Source organism: Thermobia domestica, chromosome 13 (assembly GCF_964235325.1).
Source record: "Thermobia domestica chromosome 13, izTheDome1.hap1.1, whole genome shotgun sequence".
NCBI classification, from domain to species: Eukaryota; Metazoa; Arthropoda; class Insecta; order Zygentoma; family Lepismatidae; genus Thermobia; species Thermobia domestica.
The window spans coordinates 17848919-17867719 of NC_137466.1; the positions used below are offsets into that span (position 1 = coordinate 17848919).

Genomic DNA, 18801 nt, shown 5'->3' on the forward strand with positions numbered 1-18801 from the left:
TAGAACTCCCGACGACTTAAGTTACTTTGCAAGAAGGTCCAGTTCAGGGGTGGATCCAGGGGGGAGCAATTGGGGCGATCGCCCCCACTGAAGAGGGAACTTTTTTATTTTATATATAAATAAAACCAATCCCAGAGCTTGAAGCTCTTAAAAGTAGCTCTAAATAGCAGTATTACAACCCACCGTCCCCCCAGAAGTCCGTCCTGGATCCGCCACTGGAAGTTTAGCAATGAATGAAGAGATGATTCCCTTAGCCTTAACGAAATTCATTCTATCCTCTAAGGCCTCCTCTTGTAGCTTTGTGCTGACTTCACAGAGTTTCTCTTACACTTCAGATAGATAGGTCACATCAGGACGTCGAAGTTTAAGAGGTCGTTTAGGCTTGGATTAATCGTCTGTAGAAACTCAACTACTGTGTCAAAAAGTTCAACATGCCGTAAACACTTTCCTTTCGACAACCATATCAGTTCCGCGTTCAGAGGACGTTCAAATTCTTCATATTTTCTGTATAAAGATTACGAAAAAGGCGGTCGTTCAAAGAATGGGAATTGATTTGTTAACAGCACTCAAAGACTTATGCAACCTGTCACTCAAATTTTTAGCAACAAGATGTTTGTGATGAATGACACAATGGACATTCATAATACGAGGTATAGATAGCTCTTTCGAAATGAGCTATAAACTCGCGATAGCATCCAATCATGGATGTGGCTCCATCGGTTGCATAAGCTACAGTGTTTTCGAGAGGGATATTTTTCTCGTTAAAAAAAAAAAAAAAATCTTTCACCTTCTTGTATATTGAGGAACCCTTCGTGTCGGTGGTTAAGCTTTGACAAACAACAGTTCCTCCATAATGAAACGGTTAATGAAACGGACATAACCTAGCAGCAATGCTTCGTTATCACGAACCGTTGATTCATCAATCTGCATTACAAATTCTGTATTTTTCAGCATGTTGATAACTGTATCTTCAACATCAGTAACGATTTCATCAATTCTTCTGGAAACACTATCATTACTAAAGGGGATGGATTGGATACATGTATTTGACGCCCTAACATAGCATTAACTATTTCTTTAACGGCGGGTAATATTAATGTTAATGTAATATTAATGTAATGTAATGTAATATTAATTAATCCACATTTTGCTATTAAGAGCCTGCCTTATTAAAAATAATACAAAATTTACCATTTTTCTTTTGCTTGTTTATTCATCAGTGAAAAGAGATACTGAAACGCAAGTCACCACAACCATAGACAATGTTATTCTACTAAAGAAAATATGAAACTGAAGAATGTTCAGTGTTTCCATCCATAGATATTACAATGTTGCCAGAAACACAATTTCCTTAAAATCTAAGTTAAGGCAGCGAGTAGAGGAACAAACTCAACTGCATTTGGTTACGTATCATATGGTTTTGGTTTCCTGTGAACTACTTTTTAAATAATAGTTGTATTTAGTTTGTAATAAACAAAACAGTTTTAACATACAGTTATTAAAACTCAATAATAATGCTATTTAAAAAGTAGTTCACAGCAAACCAAAACAACACAATCCGTAACCAAGTGCAGTTGAGATCGTTCCTCTAGTAGCTGCCTGAACTTAGATTTTAGGGAAATTATTTTTCTGGCAACACTGTAATTTCTATGGATGGCAACACTGAACATTCTTCAGGTTCATATTTTCTGTTGTAGAATAGCATTATCTATGATTGTGGTAACTTGCATTTCATTATCTCCTTTCACTGATGAATAATCAAGCAAAAGAAAATGATAAATTTCGTATTATTTTTAGTAAAGCAGGCTCTTAATAAAGACACTTTATAAGAAGAAAGGAGACCCTTTTCGCCCTCAGATTTTCCAAACAGCTTCCGTACAGTATTTTGGCTTTCAAATTTTAACTTCTAATTTTGGAAGAACAAAAGAGTTTAATCGGCCTTGTCTGGGTGGATTCTTAGCAAGTGATTTTTCAATCGCGAAGGCTTCATGGCTTCATTTGAAAATGTCTTTTCACAGAGAAGGCAGGAGGGAAGTTGTACATTTGTAGGGGACGAGATGAATCCAAATTTCAAGTATTCAGTAGAATATTGATGACACTTCTTTTCAGATACGTTAACAAGTGTTCTTCAAAATGTTCAAACTCAACGCAACACGCTAAAACTAATCGATTGTGAACCAACTGTAAATTACTCACAACTATAAAATTAATAAAATTCCACGGAATACAGAGATAAAGCACAAGAATTTCACTCAACAATACTGTTCATTTGTTCACTTCTCAATATTTCGTTCAACTACCTAACTACTTTCTGAGTATTCGGAAGCAAACCTTCTTTTCCTTCCTAATGTATGATTTCTTCGTATAAGTAAAGAGCCACATTGCAAAACAGAATCGAACTAAACAAAACAGAACACAATACTGCTAGCAGCGCCGTAACTTAGATTTTTTCTGGTGGTGGGGAGCATTAATACGCGTATTTGGGCCCCCTAGAAAAGTTGTTTTCTAATTCTTGGGCCCCCTCTTTTCATCTTTCTCTTACTTTTTATGGGCCTCCGGAGCCTGTGGGCTCTTCCACACGGCAAGGTCTGCGGTGCCGTTAGTTACGCCCCTGGGCCCATTTCATACATGATAAAATAATTAAGGGGCAATAATGACAAACCCCAAAGCCATACGGATAAATATTATTTCTAAAGCCCCTAATGGTAGACATTTTTTTTCTTTTTACTGAAATGCGCCCACGACTCATTTTTGTTTTATTGAGCTTTTGTGTGCTGTTTTGTTTATGTAATATAGTGAACCTGTTTGATGCTCCATTTATAATTTCATGTTCGTACCGTATATGGAGTAAGAAAATTTTGTTCTAAAATCCCCCCCCCTTGAACGGCGGGAAGCTTTCCTGGGGAGGCAGTTGCCCCTCCTTCCCCCACAAGTTACGGCACTGACTGCTAGGCTAGTTGCTGACTGGAATGAGACACGAGATGCTGAAGAATTCAGAGTTGATTGGCAAGTGATCCGCTGCCGTCAGATTAATGGTTGTAAAATCAGTCATCGAAGTTCCTGTGCAGCGTTGCCACTCCCTTGTCAAAAATTTGTAAAATGCATATGCATACAGAATGCCCTATGTTCAATAGTACTAAGAGTAAGTCTAACAAGTAATGAAATCTCAACGCCATCTACACAGTCTATCGCCCCCTTCGCCCGATCGCCCTTTTTGTTCCAGCGTCCTCTTCGAGAACCAGAGATATCAGCCACGTTGAGAACCAATCACAATGTTGATAAATAGAAATACCTTTAAATGTCAGGTAAAGGTAATAGTCTAGATTGATCCCAGCCTCAATTCATTTGCAGTTTTGACTATTATATAGAGTTTGTTTCAGTTCTATAGTAGCAATGTCGAGATGGGCCTATCTTGTGAAATTCCATGATACTACTATCGATTGTGCGCTGCTTGTAATCCTTCATTGTAATTATATTGAACATCGAAGTTCCTATTGAAGTAAGTTGGTACGCAATATATATACGGTATAGTGGCGGATCCAGGATATGATCAAGGGAGAGGCTAAGCAATAGTTTGCAGCTTTATTCAGTGTAAAGCAGGATTGAAGTTCATTTTCTCCAGTGTATACCTGAGCGTCAAGGAGGACTAAAGCCCCTCCTTTGTACTCTTCCTCACAAATTTTTCACTGGCCATAAATAGTAGGGATGGCCACAAAGTTCCGGTTCCGGCGGAACTCGGTTCTTGGAGATCCGGTTGGAGACCTGGATCCGAAAACCCGGTTCCAGAACTGGATCTTAAAAACCAGTTCCAGACCTGGATCCGAAAGCTCCCAAAGACCCGTGAAGGAGGCACAAAGTTCACCTTCAAAACACTGCAAAGAGGAACACGCACTTGTGCCCTCCCCGCACAGACCCGCTTGTATCTCATTGAAAAAAATTTGGTCCACCAGTGGGTGTTTAGCTAAATGAGTTTGCCAATTTGCCTGTTTAGTCAAAGAGTTTGCCAGTTACCTAGTTTGTTTAGCCAAATGAGACAAGCGGCTGCCTCCTGGGCGCCTATTTGTCTCTTCAACCATTTCATCTAGCACACTGTTCGAATCCTACCAGCAGCTCGGGTTTAGCGTAGGGATGGCCACAAAGTTCCGGTTCCGGCGGTCTTGGAGATCCGGTTTTCAGAACCGGTTCTAGACCTGGATCCTAAAACCCGGTTCTGGAACCGGATCTTCTAGAACCGGACCCGTTAAGATTCGAAAACCGGTTCTGGCCATCCTTAATAAATAGTGCAGACTCTTCACTATATCAACAACCATTGAGGAGATCGAAAGCGCAACAGTCCATTGACGAGATCTCCGGAAATTGCACGGAAATGTGAGTAAAGGGAATGCATGAATACAACTTTCTTTGACATTTCTTGAAGGATAAGGACCGTTTGACTGTACCACGGTTATTTCTTGTGATAGATTCTAAACGTTCCAGATTATGTACGATACAGCTAATAGGAGGACGGTTTAGCTTCCTTCTGCCCTATAGAAATCGTCACATTTCTCCCCGTCCCTTTTCTTTTCAATACACGTATTATAGCATTCTTCGATATACGAATCTCTCCACATCTTGAAGAAAACAATATAACTGTGTATACTTTTCCTAGTAGAGATCGATCTTCGGTGGTATTCGTAAACACAATTGATTACTACACAGCTTACGGATAGATAGAGCTCAACAATGTATCTATACGACTGGTGATGTGATTCACTTCTCGCTAGGTAGCACTTCTGCCGCTTGTGAAAATTGTTATTATGGATCAGAAACAACCTCTGAACTTCCAATTACAAAATGTTTAAATACGTCTCTATTTTCAAAGGTATTTCACAGTTTTGAAATATAACCCTACACGTTTCATGTTCCGTTTCAGTCATTAAATAATGTGTACTCAATCCGATAGGGTCATGCTGTAAATTGAAATTTGTCTTCCTCACAGGCAATCAGCTGTCTAGACTTCCATAACCTAAAATCTGCATATTTATAAGTCTACATAATCTTCATAATCACAAGCATTGATTCCATCATGACATTACTTATCACTCATGGTAATCTGTCGAATTTTGTTTTGACATGAAAACATTTTTTTTTTTTAAATATGATCCATCAATTCTAATGTTTTTGTACCCTTTCTCATTTCTTTTTAACTTCACCTTCCAATACAACCCTCAAAACAGTTCTTCTCAACAATGTAACAATCACTTACATTTCTACTTCTTTTTAAAAATTATTTGAGGTTATCAATGTGGATTTAGACGTAATAGATCAACTATCGACCAGGTATTTACTATTCGATAAATACACGAAAAGAAATTGGAGTACAATACCCCGGTACATCAATTATTTATTGATTTTAGAAAGGCCTACGATTTCGTTAGGAAGAAAACATTGTACAACATTCTTATAGAATTAGGAATATGAAAAACCTAGTTAGATTAGTTAAGATGCGTTAAAATGAATTCCAAAGTAAAGTCCGAGTAGGAAAATTATTCCCCACGAGCTCTCACGTCGAGAATGGCCTAAAACAAAGAGATGTTCTATTACCATTATTATTAAACTTTGTTCTACAATACACTGTAAGAATAACCAGAGCTAGAGTTGAATTATATTCATCAGGTTATGGCGTACGCTGGTGATGTAAATATAATAGGGATGATAGGAGAATAATAGAAAATAATGCAGAGATCTCATTAAACGCTTGGATGGATAAGAGTTTCGGAGTAAATGCAGGGAAAACTTAGTAGATGGAAGATCACCGAGATTGCAAATTATGGATGAATTAAAATACCAAATAATACTTTCGACAAAGTAGATAAATTAAATGTCGACCGAAAGCAGGAAATTAATGTTACTATTCAGTAAGAAAAAAAGAACTTCTATCGTCGTGAATTCTGTGGAGAAATTTTGAAACTTGAAATATATAAAACAATAATCATACATGTTGTGTTGTATGGTTGTGAAATATGGTTGCTTACTGTAAGGGAAGAACGCAAACTGAAAGTAGGGGTATTTGAGAATGAACTCCTAAGAGGAATATTCGGAAACAAGAGGAACGGGAATAAGCAATTTCGGAAGCATCATAAAGAGGAACTGCATAGTTCATAGCATTTACCAAACATTGTTAAGGTCATCAAGACTAGAAGCTCAGTTGACAGATCATGTAGCCAAATGGAAGAAAGTAGGAACTATTTTCAAAATTTTAACCGGAGTCGGGAAATGACCATTATGAAGATCTAGATGCAGAAGGGAAGATAATGTTTAAGATTGATCTCGCAGAAATAGGAATACAAAGTAGAAACTGGGTCCAGTTGGCTAAGGACAGAAGTCAATGGAGAGCTTCTGTGAACACGGCATATAACTCCCAGGTTTCATAGGCAATAGAGTTATATATGACATCTTCATCTTCACCTACTCTTCGATAAATACAACATACACCTCCTTCTATTTTGATACTATCCATTAATTGTAATCTCCTTCATCCCTCCTTCTCATTCCTGCCACCATACCCAGTAGTATGTCCCTAATGATACAGTTCCTTCTTAGCCAATGTCCCAACCAGTTTATCTTCTTCTTTTCAATAATATCTAAAATTGTTCTTTTCTCCTCACCATTTCTAAGGCCTTCTCATTCGTTTTCCGCTCGACTCAGGTATTCTCTCCATTCTTCTCCGTACCCACATTTCGAAAGTTTCCAATTATTTTTCATCACTTTTGCGTAATGTCCATGTTTCTGACCCATACAGTACAATATTCCACATGAAGCATTTTATGAATCTTTTTCTCGACTCGTTATTCAAGGTCCCACAAACTAGACTTGTGTTCCTTCTAATGGCTTATTTCGCCATTCGTATTCTTGCTTTTATTTCACTTTTGACAAAATAATATTCTGAATATATGTCTGTTCTGAGTTAGTGAACTCAGAAAAAAAGGGAAAACGGATGATAATAATTAAGATAGCATTCGCTTTGATATCATGAATCTAAATACTGAATAAAATGAAAATACAACAATGGGTGGAGATAATGATATATGTATGAACGAAAACTACTAAGACCTGACATGTCTTCCCATGGTTAACTTGTGAGTGCATACAGATCAGAGATTGTGTTAAATAGAATTTATTTCTGCTATTAAATTGAACCCCAGATAAACACGATTATAATATTAATCTATTGTAAAACGATTTTAAATTACAAAATTTTGAATTACTGAAAACTGGGAAGAGACTTTATAATTTAACATTTAAAGATTTCCTGTTTCCCTTGTTAGTTAATGGATTTTTTCTTTCCTTTGTCTTCATTGTATTTATTAGAAACGCAGACGTACTTATAAAGGATAAAATTTTTATCTACGAATTGTTGATATTACGGTTCCAGCTGTAAATGAAATGTAATGTAAAATCAATAAAAACAATTCATCGAATCAGATATTTATTATTTGCATTTGGAATAGTGAGTAGGTTAAAAGTTAAGTTAGAATTAAGTTTCATTTTCGATTAAGCAATATAACCATGATCTCATAATTTCGGCTGCCATTACTGCAAAGTTCCTGCAATATTTATTGTTCAACTTAAATTAAAAAAAAAAAAAAAACTATCAGATAGTGTTGCGCAGATTTATCTTACATTGGGATAAATTTGACAATATAATTAGCTAGGTTAGTGTAGAATAGTGACTTCAAGACACTTGATTTTTTAAAATTTAATTCAAAGGTCTATATATATTTTTACTTATTTATTTAATAGTGTTATAAAGTAACAAACTAATTAAGAATTTGTTTTCATGATAATGAAAGGTAAAAATTTAGTTTATTGCAGAATAAAAAAGTTATTGTAGTAAATCGAAAACTAGTCACCCCTTTTATTTTCCTCCCACCTACTTCTATATTTGACACCGACAGCTTCGTTCTAATCACATGTCTTTTGTCTTTTCCCGCATTTATTTTCATCCCATATTCTTCACAGCCTGTCCTCGGTTTTTTTTAAAACATTAATTTTCTCTTCAGATTCCGCAACAAGCATCATGTCATCTGCAAACCGTATACATTTAATCATGTTACCTCCTATCAATATGCTATCCTCATTATGTAGGCTCTTTTTCACTATTTCTTCTAGATAGATATTAAATAGTGTTGCCGAGCGAGACCATCCCTATCGAACTCTCCTTCCAATTTCATTCTCTTCTGTAATTTCCTCCTCTGTTCTAACACTTACTTGTTGGTTTATATATGTCTTCGATGTTCCCACTCCAGCCCAACCATTTTTAAAACTTCCAACAACAATTCCCAATTCATATGGCCTAAAGCCTTTTCCAGATCAATAAATACAACATACTCCACTTTTCCTTTTTCTATAAACATTTCACCGATCACCTTTAATAATCCAATTGCATCTCTTGTACCCTTAATTCACGTACGTTTGAACTGTCGTTCTTCAATTTTTTCGTTTATTCTTCCATACAACTTTCTATTCACAATTCGAAGCAAAATGTTTACTGCATGAGCTATGAGACTACTGGTTCTATAATTCTCACATCTTTTTGGGTTCGATTTCTGAGCCATTGGTACCAGGATCATTTTCAGAAAGACTCTTGGCAACTCTTCTGCTTCATATATTTCATTGCAGAGTTGAAACAATTCTTTCTTGTCCTTGTCCCCCATATTTTTAATGAATTCGATTGGTATATTATCTATCCCGGTTACCTTTCGATTCCTAATCTTGGGTTTACCTTTTTCAAATTCATCGCGAAAAATACTAAATCCTTTATCATCCTCGTCTACTTCATCTTCTACTTGAACATCTAAGCCACACGGTCTATCCCTACTCTCATATAAGTTCTCAACATATTCTTTCCATCTTCCTAAGACTTCATTTCTCTCGCTGACTACCTTCCCATTTTCAGTTGCGGCAAGTGACTGCCAATAATGGCATAATACCTATGATGATGATGATGATGATGGTGATATATATAAGTACAAGATTGGAAAAAGATGAAAAGTGCTTAGGAACGATTACGGATCATATTAAAGACGGATTACTGTCCAGTGCTTTGAGGATCATGATGAAAAAATTCTACAAAGGAGGATAAAGGCACTGATCAGAGGGGATGGGGGCGTATTGATAAATTTTTAAAGAAGACTTTCCTCCTTGCATCTAGCATACCATCCTTATTCACTCTATCAGTGGATTCTGGTCAGTGCCTTGAGTTTTTATTTGTTAAGTAAGCATGGACAATGTTAGAATTATATAATGGGTGGCAGTGGAGTCACAAGCTGATAAGGCACCCACTTTAATAAGCCTTAGGTCACCCAGTGGATCCAAAATTGCTAGCCATCGTCTCAACTCCAATTGGATTCCAAAGTAGGACAAATAGGAGAAAACTATTCCATATACGGTGCATCAGTGCACAAGAGAATCAGTCCACTCTTGGTCATTTTGGATATACAGGGTACGGCAGTGGCACTGTAACTAATGAACAGGCACTGGAGAGAAACCATTTATTACCTTATTTCATGTTCATGTTCTACAGGTATTCACTTCAACAGTGAAAGTACCAGCTATAATAACAACCTCTACACACTGTTGACACCCCTTACAGGTAGAGTGAGATAGGTCTTTGGAATGTTCGGCATTGCATCCACAACAGCTATCCTGAGTGCCGCAACAATATCCTGTGGTTGCTTTCTGGAGTCTTTCTAATGACGCTACATGAATGATAGTTCGTTGAGTCAACACCTTGGGAGCTGAAGGGTTTGTATGGTCATGAAAATCATCGTCCTACCATTCTTGGGTGGTAACGGAATGAAGCGTAGTTCTGCTGTAGACAATGAAGTCTTCTACACGCTACAACAGTAATCCATTACTTCAGAAACATGTTCAACACCTTAGTGTAAGCAAAAGTGTTGACTGTGGCACCTCGATGGAAGAAATGTGGATTAATCATGTCCCCTTTGTTGCTCACGATCCCCTAACCCATCACTGAGGTTGATGTGTAGGGCGTTTTGAATATTTCGTGGCTTTAACGCAGCCTCTGACCACTTTTGCGGTTCGCTTTCTGATCCTGTACAAAGTTTTTCTCATCGGAAAAACAGAGCATTCCGCGCTCCTCCAAACGTTTTTGCTCGTTCGAGAGGCATTTGACACTGGTCAATTCTTGGTCTTTTCCACATTACGTACGACTTTTACGCATTAGGTTCTCTTGAACCTCCACATCAAATGGTGTCCCCGTCAACCTGCAGCTTTCTGGTGTGTGGCCACATGTGTTTCCCAGGATAATCATCGATTGTAACCTGGACAGAACGTACGCACTCCGGGTTCTGATAAGGTGCAAGCACCGACAATGTCGTTTATTATGGGAAATGGTGGCCACGTCACCTTAATAGTTTCCAGTTCAATCTGAACTTTGAAGATGAACAAGCGGCCGAAATTCAGGAACGCAGGGAGCACCGATGTCTGAATCAGAGTGACCTGAGTTAAAATGACGATGGTGGCATTCCTCTTCATTTCTTGAGTAAGCCTAGACTCTTCCATGCTTAACTGCAAAAGAAAGAATTGTAACTAAGACTTACAAGGTACTGTGCCACTTATATTCGCAAATACTTGCTATACCCAGGAGATATCTTTCTGAAGCTCCTTTGAGAGTTTTAAATATTTATGTACAGATTTATAAATAACTGTTATAATGTAAAAACAGTGTTAACTTTCCTACGTACTTAAGCGTACCATACAAATTTTATGTCTTTTTCTCAAAGTTTGGTGATTGGACTTGATTCCTTTGTGCGCTGATCTTCCCATATATGGCCGCAGTAAACATTAAGTTAAGACATACAATAAGCAATGTTAAGGAGACCAGTGAATTGTGATTAATATTGACTAAACATATGTTGCCAAATACTTTCAGGAAAAGGATGAATTACTGTAGAGAAGTTCAGAGGAAACAACAAAAATATAATATGTGTAATATTGTATATGGTTGTTAAATCAATCATTTAATGAATCTTATTATGGATATCATACAACATTGCATATAAACATATTATTATTTATTAGCATTTTGTCTGCACAGAAACCATATTAGTAACAGAATACATAGTGTTTTACGTTTCGATATAACAAAATAGGAAATTGAGTACTAAAATTACACAGTTAACGGTGGAGAAAATCGTAGATACAATTGTAGTTTTTACTGTTGCTGTTGAGATGAAGCCTACGATTTGTTTTTCTCAGTGTGAGACATTGTTTCTCTAATTATCAACGACTAAATATTAACGTGCTGAAATTACATACACCTTTCAAACCCGTCAACAAAAATCAAATGTCTCATACAATAACCACGAATATACTATTATCTCAAACTATTTGCCTTTGATCCTTATACCATCTTAGCCTTGAACACACTTCAACAATGACTCATTTACACTCTGTAACATTCCTAAATTTGTTCAAAGTCTTTGTGTCTTAAACTACAGAAATTATTGAAATGATTACACATCGTTTTAAATTTATACGTAGGATTCCGATATTTGTTTAGGATATATCGTGCTGGAGCTTCAATATTCTACAAAGAGCAAAAATAGCACAATAACTAATTTCTTTCAAAAGTTGTAATTAATACATATTATAGAAGCAAGCGGAGATTTACAACTAAATACGATTGTTTTTCTGTTTGAGATGGGCTACTTACTTAAGCATTCTTCCTCCGAGAGAGAGACGGCAGCTAGTAGAATCACTGCAAAGAGAAGAGAAACACAAACGTTGTATAGATAAGAAAAGATTCCCATATACTTACTATAACTAGGTTTACATTCTTCTGCCGTTAGAGCAACCGAGGCAAAGAGGATTACTGGAAAGAAAAGAAAAAGAAAAACAGGGTCATTTAGTCAGGGAAACTCTGTCAACAACCTATCACGATACACCAACACACGACGACACAGATACAGCCAAACCACCAAAGGGAACACGAGGATACATGGCTTGGGGATCTTCACATCGCTTCGGATAGGCTGATCGTCGCATTGCACGCAATTATTACGATTTGTACTCAAAGACTTTTGTTTCAGATTTTACTGTTGTTTGAATGTTTATTTCCTTTCTTTTTAAAAATAGTGTTGCACATAATCTCTTCTAATTCAGATTTTGGATGATGCGAAGATTGTGATGTTATTTAGTTGTAGCAAACACACTGATGGTTTCAAAATTTAGACTAACTTTCAAAATTTAGTCTTACATTTCAGTAGTAACTTTGAGTTCATTATAGAAAATAGAGCATAATTATTATAGTTAAGGACTTGCAGTATAATGCAGCAGTATAATACAACTATTCAGTTGAATACTTAGGCACTTTTAATTCTAAAAAAAGCTTCACTTTCATTGAGTTTCTACAGATGTTTAGATTTTCACATGAACAAAATCTCTAGCATAATAACAATTATTTTATTTATCTAAACGATGCTATTATAACGAAGCGTTTAATAATAAAATCAAATTCATTTTCACTCTTCTATACAATTCATCTATTTTGTAAATAAATACTAGAATTTACTCACAAGCAGTTTGCGTTTCAATTTATAGATTATTATTATTGTCGTTTAACTGCTAAGTTTTAACGCTACATTAACAAAATTAAATTGCCATTGACATATAACGCACTCTCACACATTGGTCTGTTTTTATTTATGAAAGAAGCAAATCTTCTTTCAAAGCTATTAGAACATGATTCTAAATACAATATGACGTTGCCTGCAGCAGTGAAATAATTTTGTGAAATATTGTAATTTTGAGCAAGGCCATGATAATACGTTCTGTTACTCCGTTTTATCTTCATTCATATTTTAATGATTATCTTTTCTACTGATTAGAGAAGACTATAATCTGGGTTCATCTTCTAGAAATCGAGTCTACAAAGAACAGATTTTATAAATGGTATGTTTTGTTTGAGGATTTGGTTAAAAACTGGTACTTTCGATAGGTACCTTCATGTAATTGGAAGAGAGTAATAATTGATTCAGTAGTCGTAGAGGAGGTCAATGAATGGTAGATGCTCTTAAGAAAAGTCATTGAGCACAAATCGATAATTAAGTAAATATCTGAAGATTACTTCCGCATTTTTCTCTGCAACCAGACTTTTTTTTTTTTTTTGCAACTTTAGGAAGCTGGAGTAGATTTACTTCTTCTTGAGATTTTTAAAAAGATATTTCCTTTAAGTAGATTCCTGGTAGACTTTCAGAGGCATTTATTAAACTCGTATTTCAATCATATTATATGCCGTGGTGCAATGTTAGAATTTTTGGTGGGTATACGCTCGACTGTTTTCCAAAATATATGGTATACTCACGCCCGAAAAGGCTCGTTCTTTCGTAAATATTAGGTGGGTATACATCATATACTCACATGCACCCCATAACCTCCGATTATCTTATCATATAAAGGTATGATGCTACGTAAAAATTTTTATCTTATATTCGTAAATCTAGTCTTCCGAAGTAAACGAAAATGTTGACAGAATGTTTTTTGAACTTTCTTTTTACATTTTTAATATTACATTTATTTTAATTTTCTTAAAGATTTTCTTCGCTATCAGAGTCGACAATATTGAATATTGTGTTGGAGAAAATGGTTGCGTTTTCCTTACGTCTCTCTTTTACATATAGTTTTATTTCTCTTAGTGTAATGTTCAGTAATTATTTTGCTAATTTTCAGTATAAACAATTGTCCTTCAAACAATTGTAAACTCGTAAACTACAAAAATGAAATATTTGGGTACTGTGGACTGAAACGCTGGTTTACACATAATATTTTATATTTTTATGTCTTCCCTAGTAGTTGCTATCTGTGCAGAGAAATTGATATTCTTGATTTTCTGAACCAGTTGTTTGTCTGGTTTTTGAATAATTTGATACTTCGTCGTCTCTTGTGAACAAAGGACAACAGACGTGCACACGTGCAGAAACACTTAAAGCATGTTTTTCTGCAGCGGAGAAATACATTATGCAGGTATACAGAGGTGAGAAAACCATTCACAATAACCGTGCTCGAACAGTTGAATAATAATTTGTTTCTCTTTACTTGACCAAGAGTGACGAAACGTTTAATTCTGTTCTAGTATAACTTGAAAGATGTGTAGAAATTTTAGATGGAAAATATTCCATTCCTAAATATGTATTATTTTTAAATGTAACAATACCCTTTACATTTACTGCATAAAATAACTAGTGATTATTGAAAATCAGTATCCTTAAAGAAATTAATCATAGTGAAAACTTAAAACCCTACTTTTCGCCTAACACAAAACTTTTTTGAAAGGCGCTAGAAATACTAAGTGTAACAATAACTTTTTCCTTACTTTCATGCAATGTATATACATATATCTTTGATGTATATTTTAACAAAACGTGAAAATACTGGAAATAGTTTACATTTACATTAATCTTACGATATTTTAAAACATATCAAGTGTTATCTTAGAATAAAATATTTGCAACTTTCATTAATAGTAACTTTAATAATTTATAAAATGTGTGTCATGAGTAAAACAAACTTCAAGATTTTGAAAAGGCATGTTATGCACTTAATTTTTCTGGAAAGTATGCTAGTTATTGTGAATGGCTCCTAAGTACTTCAAGGTCAGGTTTTCAGTAGGTTTTTGTATTCTGGTATCTAAAATGACACCTCATACCTTCCATGTCACGTGACAATTTCTTATTTAAAATTACTTAACTCAATCATTCTGCTATTTTACTGTTATATTCTTTATAACATTCTTTTCATGAGTAAAAGACAAGTTTCTTTTTGCTCACAGGAAACTATATTTGGTTAAGTGTTATTTTCAAAGATTTACTTTCTATTCATTAGCTATTGATTAGATAGAAGGTAAGGTGTCATGCTGAATTCACTTGGACAAGCTAAAGTCAGTTTTGTCAGTCCATTGTCTAATGCTTATAAATTAAATTAACAAAATAAATAAATAATGGAAGTAAGTTTCACTAAAAATATTAATAATTAAACGATAACTAAAGGTAATGCACAACTTAAGATATTTGAACGAAATAAGAATAATAAAATTAGATATGTCAGCATAAAATAAAATGGTTCAACATAAGTGCAACAATTATTTATAAACTGATTAGTGTTTATTTAAGCAAAGCCGTCACTGTTTATTGAAAAATAATTGAATGCATTAAACTCAATTTCTTATATAGTTGAACATAAAAAGCATATACACAACATCTATAAAAGATCATTCCATTTCAACATTTTAAACACCAACATCAAATACACTGATTTATTCACTGTAAAATGCAACGTTAAAGAGAAATAATTTTAGGTTCCAATTTGTACATATAATTTGGATAACATCTAGGTTTTTAGGTTTTATTTGAAATTTGTAAAGCTTATTTTGTAGTTTCTCCAATTTACAGAAACGAAATGTATCGTTAGTCGTGTAATGATAATAGTATTTGCTTCTGTGTTTTATTAGCCAAATGTTTGTTTTGTGTAATTCTTTTTATCGTTGCATTCATAGTATGTTAAAATGTGAAAATAAATACTTTTATTATAACAATTATTATAAATATACTAACAATTAATTAAAATTATTTTATTACAAAAATATTAACAATACACAAAACGATGCATATAACTTTACTATTCCAATAACCTGATACACAGTTTAACTTCAAATAACCCAGAAGGTTGCACTCTTCGTAACTTCAACATAAATTATAATCAATAGATAATAACATATCAGAATGCAAGCATTTTTAAACTGTAATGGAAAAGGTAACTGCGATATAACTTAAATATGTTTATTTTCTACACAAATCATCGTCACACAAATCATCGTCATCGTCATCGTTCCACCCACGATTTCACTACACAAATTTTATTTTAGACCTTAATTCGAATTTCGTGTAGCGCTTCCCGCTGGTCTAGTGGCTACGTGTGTGGTCCCGAATGCAATTTCTGGTGAAAGAGCATTGGAATCTGAATGCATAACAGTGGTTCGGCGTCCACCTTTAATTCTACGTCTACACCTCATACAGCCTTGGTTCTGAAAGGGACGCTAAAATTCAATAAACAAACAAATAATATAAACTGTTCAGCTTTCGGAAGCGAAACTATTGTTTCTGCTTATGTCTGTGGTCTTGCAAAAGTAAAGAACTGGGTATTTGTTTCTTTCGAAAAGAATTTAAATGTCTGTACATACTATAAATTCATGCTTCATAATTGGCCCATGACTTCAAATTTGGAAATCCGTATAAAAATCTAGCATGTTAACATCATCGTGCTGATACTCGAGACGGAACTGATATCAGTGACTTCCACATTATTCTTTCTTTCTTTCGAGGACGCGGTGACTCAGTGGTAGAGCATTAACCTCCGGTGCTTGGGGTCCCTGGTTCAATCACAGCTCGTGCCGTGTGGACTTTGTGGTGGACAAACACCGTGCTCGTGGGTTTTCTCGGTGTTCTCCCACTTTCTTCATTCCACCATTTCACTCATCTCTCATCATGACCGTCTCCTTTAGCCTAACCGACATAACCGTGGGACGTAAAACCTAAAGATTTCATTTCATTTCTGTCTTTCTTTCTGATTGCATTCTCATATGTAGTGGTGTGTTTTCTGTGTATGTTTGAAGTATTGCAATATAAGAAATACGTAGTGTTAGTTTGGAATATTCCCTTTGGAATGTATACTTATGTACTAAAAACAGCTCGTAGGAAAAGAGTTGAAAGATTAGATGGAAACTCTCCATAACCGCTTTCGTTCATGCCAGACAGCTTTTCTCATATTCTGTAATCTTGGGTTTGCATTTGAGCAATAACTCTGAAAGCCTGGAACGACGTTTGGGCATAACATATATTTATTTGGCATTATCAAAGGATCCTGAAATGTAACAGTATACTTCAATTTGAATAGAAACAAATTTCTAACTAATTAGCAATAACATATTTCTAATTGTTGGTAATATTAGTTGTCAATAGCCTGCATAGTTCTATGTTAACAACTTGCATTTCAAGATGGTTCATTTAATTTTTATCATTATTTGGATTAATGATCTTTAATCATTTATTGCATAATACTTCCGTTATTTATCACCATTAATAGCTCTAGAGCTTGGAAAAGTCACCATCCAAACATTTCAAATCGATTTTACAATTTGGGAAGCATTCCTTGTAAGATGAAAGTTTAAAGGATTGTCTCAAGTAACTTAGAAAATGAACTAAATGAACTAAATGAACTAAATTTGACGAATACACACAATAGATCAACAATGAATATTATTGTTTGTAAGCATGGAATATTTTGCTGAATTTCACAAAATATAATATTAATAGTAGTAATTTTTATTAACATCAGAAACCTTGAACACATTTACTAAACAATAAATAAATAAAAATACACAATCATGAAATTGTTGTCACACACAAAATTCTACAGAGGAACATGCAGACATGCTTCAAAGTGGAGAATATTAAAATACATGTTAAGTAAAAAGAATTAAATAGCTTTAAAAAGAAAATTTTCTCTTTCTCCTTTGAAAGTATGTGTAGATATAGATACAGATGTAGAGTGATGAAATACAACACTAAAACTTTTCGGAAAGTAATTCCTGACAGCAAAATAAGACACTAAGTATAGAAGTGACTTCTTGCGCCACTACGACCAGTCGAAAATTTGTCGGAAAAATCCGAAAAAGACATAACTCGCGAACGAAAACATTAGATGAAAGTGGGATAAAGAGAAGATTCATTATTTTTACTTGTATATTTCACTAATGTGCAATTGCATGTGGTGCATGAACGGTGCAAGAGCACTTCCTTAAAAAAGAGGAAATTTATTGGGTATTCTGCCATAAGTGAAGGCAAAAGTAAGCGACATCCGCGTCCGCATCCATCATAGGCCATATGAGGTTGAAGTGCTGCGTGAGGATTCAGTCTCCACACTTAGTAGACTTCGACAAACACAAGAAATTATATAGTGAGTACCGTACTCCTTCCACATTTATTACCAAGTTTCCTCACGAATTGAAAACATAAATTGACCTTAAAGCTAAGAACTGAAAAATAATTTTAATTTACAAATATTTTCCAGTCAACGCAAATTTGTTTCACTAATTAAAAGAAAATTACACCAAAATATCATGTCAACGACTTTCTACGAAAATATGATGTTACGGATTATTTATATATACATATCAGGAACAACAGTAAAACATTCGGAAGGTGATTCTTTCGTTAAAATAACACAAAAAGTATCGACAAATCTGTGTGTAGGAATGCCTCCTTCCGGCGCTATGACCAACCAAAAATTTGTCAGGAAAATATGCAAACAGCCGAAAATTGAGAATGAAAGGGGATGTCGAATGAAAGGGAATATTCATTAGTTTTAGTCGTAGAACTGAAACCCTGCAAATGTGCACTTATTATTTGATACTTAAAGTAGACATTGAGGTCATGGAGACTCCAGGATACTTGGATAATTTTACGCAAGATTTCGAAAGTAATAAAAGTATGGGAATAGATGTGTTAATGGAGGAAAATAAGCGTGTACTTTCTAGAACATTCATTCAATTTCTAGAGTAGAGGATTGCAGAGTAGTCTTATCATTAGTGCTCGATTCCAAATAATCCTAATCATATTGCAGAAGATATATGTAAATTAACACACCGCCCGCAACATTACAGGATACATTTGAAATGCTGGAATTGTGAATAATGTTATATGAAACTGTAATAACATTAATCGTTTTCTAGTGAAATTGGCT

General features: G+C 34.8%; 1 protein-coding gene across 9 annotated transcripts in view; it reads right to left on the reverse strand.

Moving 5' to 3' along the window:
- Positions 1-18801, reverse strand: part of LOC145668033 (UPAR/Ly6 domain-containing protein qvr-like) — a 416709-nt gene that overhangs the window by 178235 nt on the left and 219673 nt on the right. For 5 of the 9 annotated variants that reach the window (XR_014127949.1, XR_014127952.1, XR_014127953.1 and 2 more), the window contains one exon: positions 11825-11878. The exons of 1 other annotated variant lie outside the window; for it this stretch is intronic. Coding sequence is in view for 1 of the 8 variants with exons in the window: in XM_081735501.1 (XP_081591627.1) it covers positions 11720-11764 (45 nt within the window). In the remaining 7 variants the exon portion in view is untranslated. Of the gene's footprint in view, positions 1-11719; positions 11765-11824; positions 11879-18801 lie in introns of all 9 variants that reach the window. 3 more of the 9 variants (XR_014127950.1, XR_014127948.1, XM_081735501.1) reach the window with 1 other exon arrangement.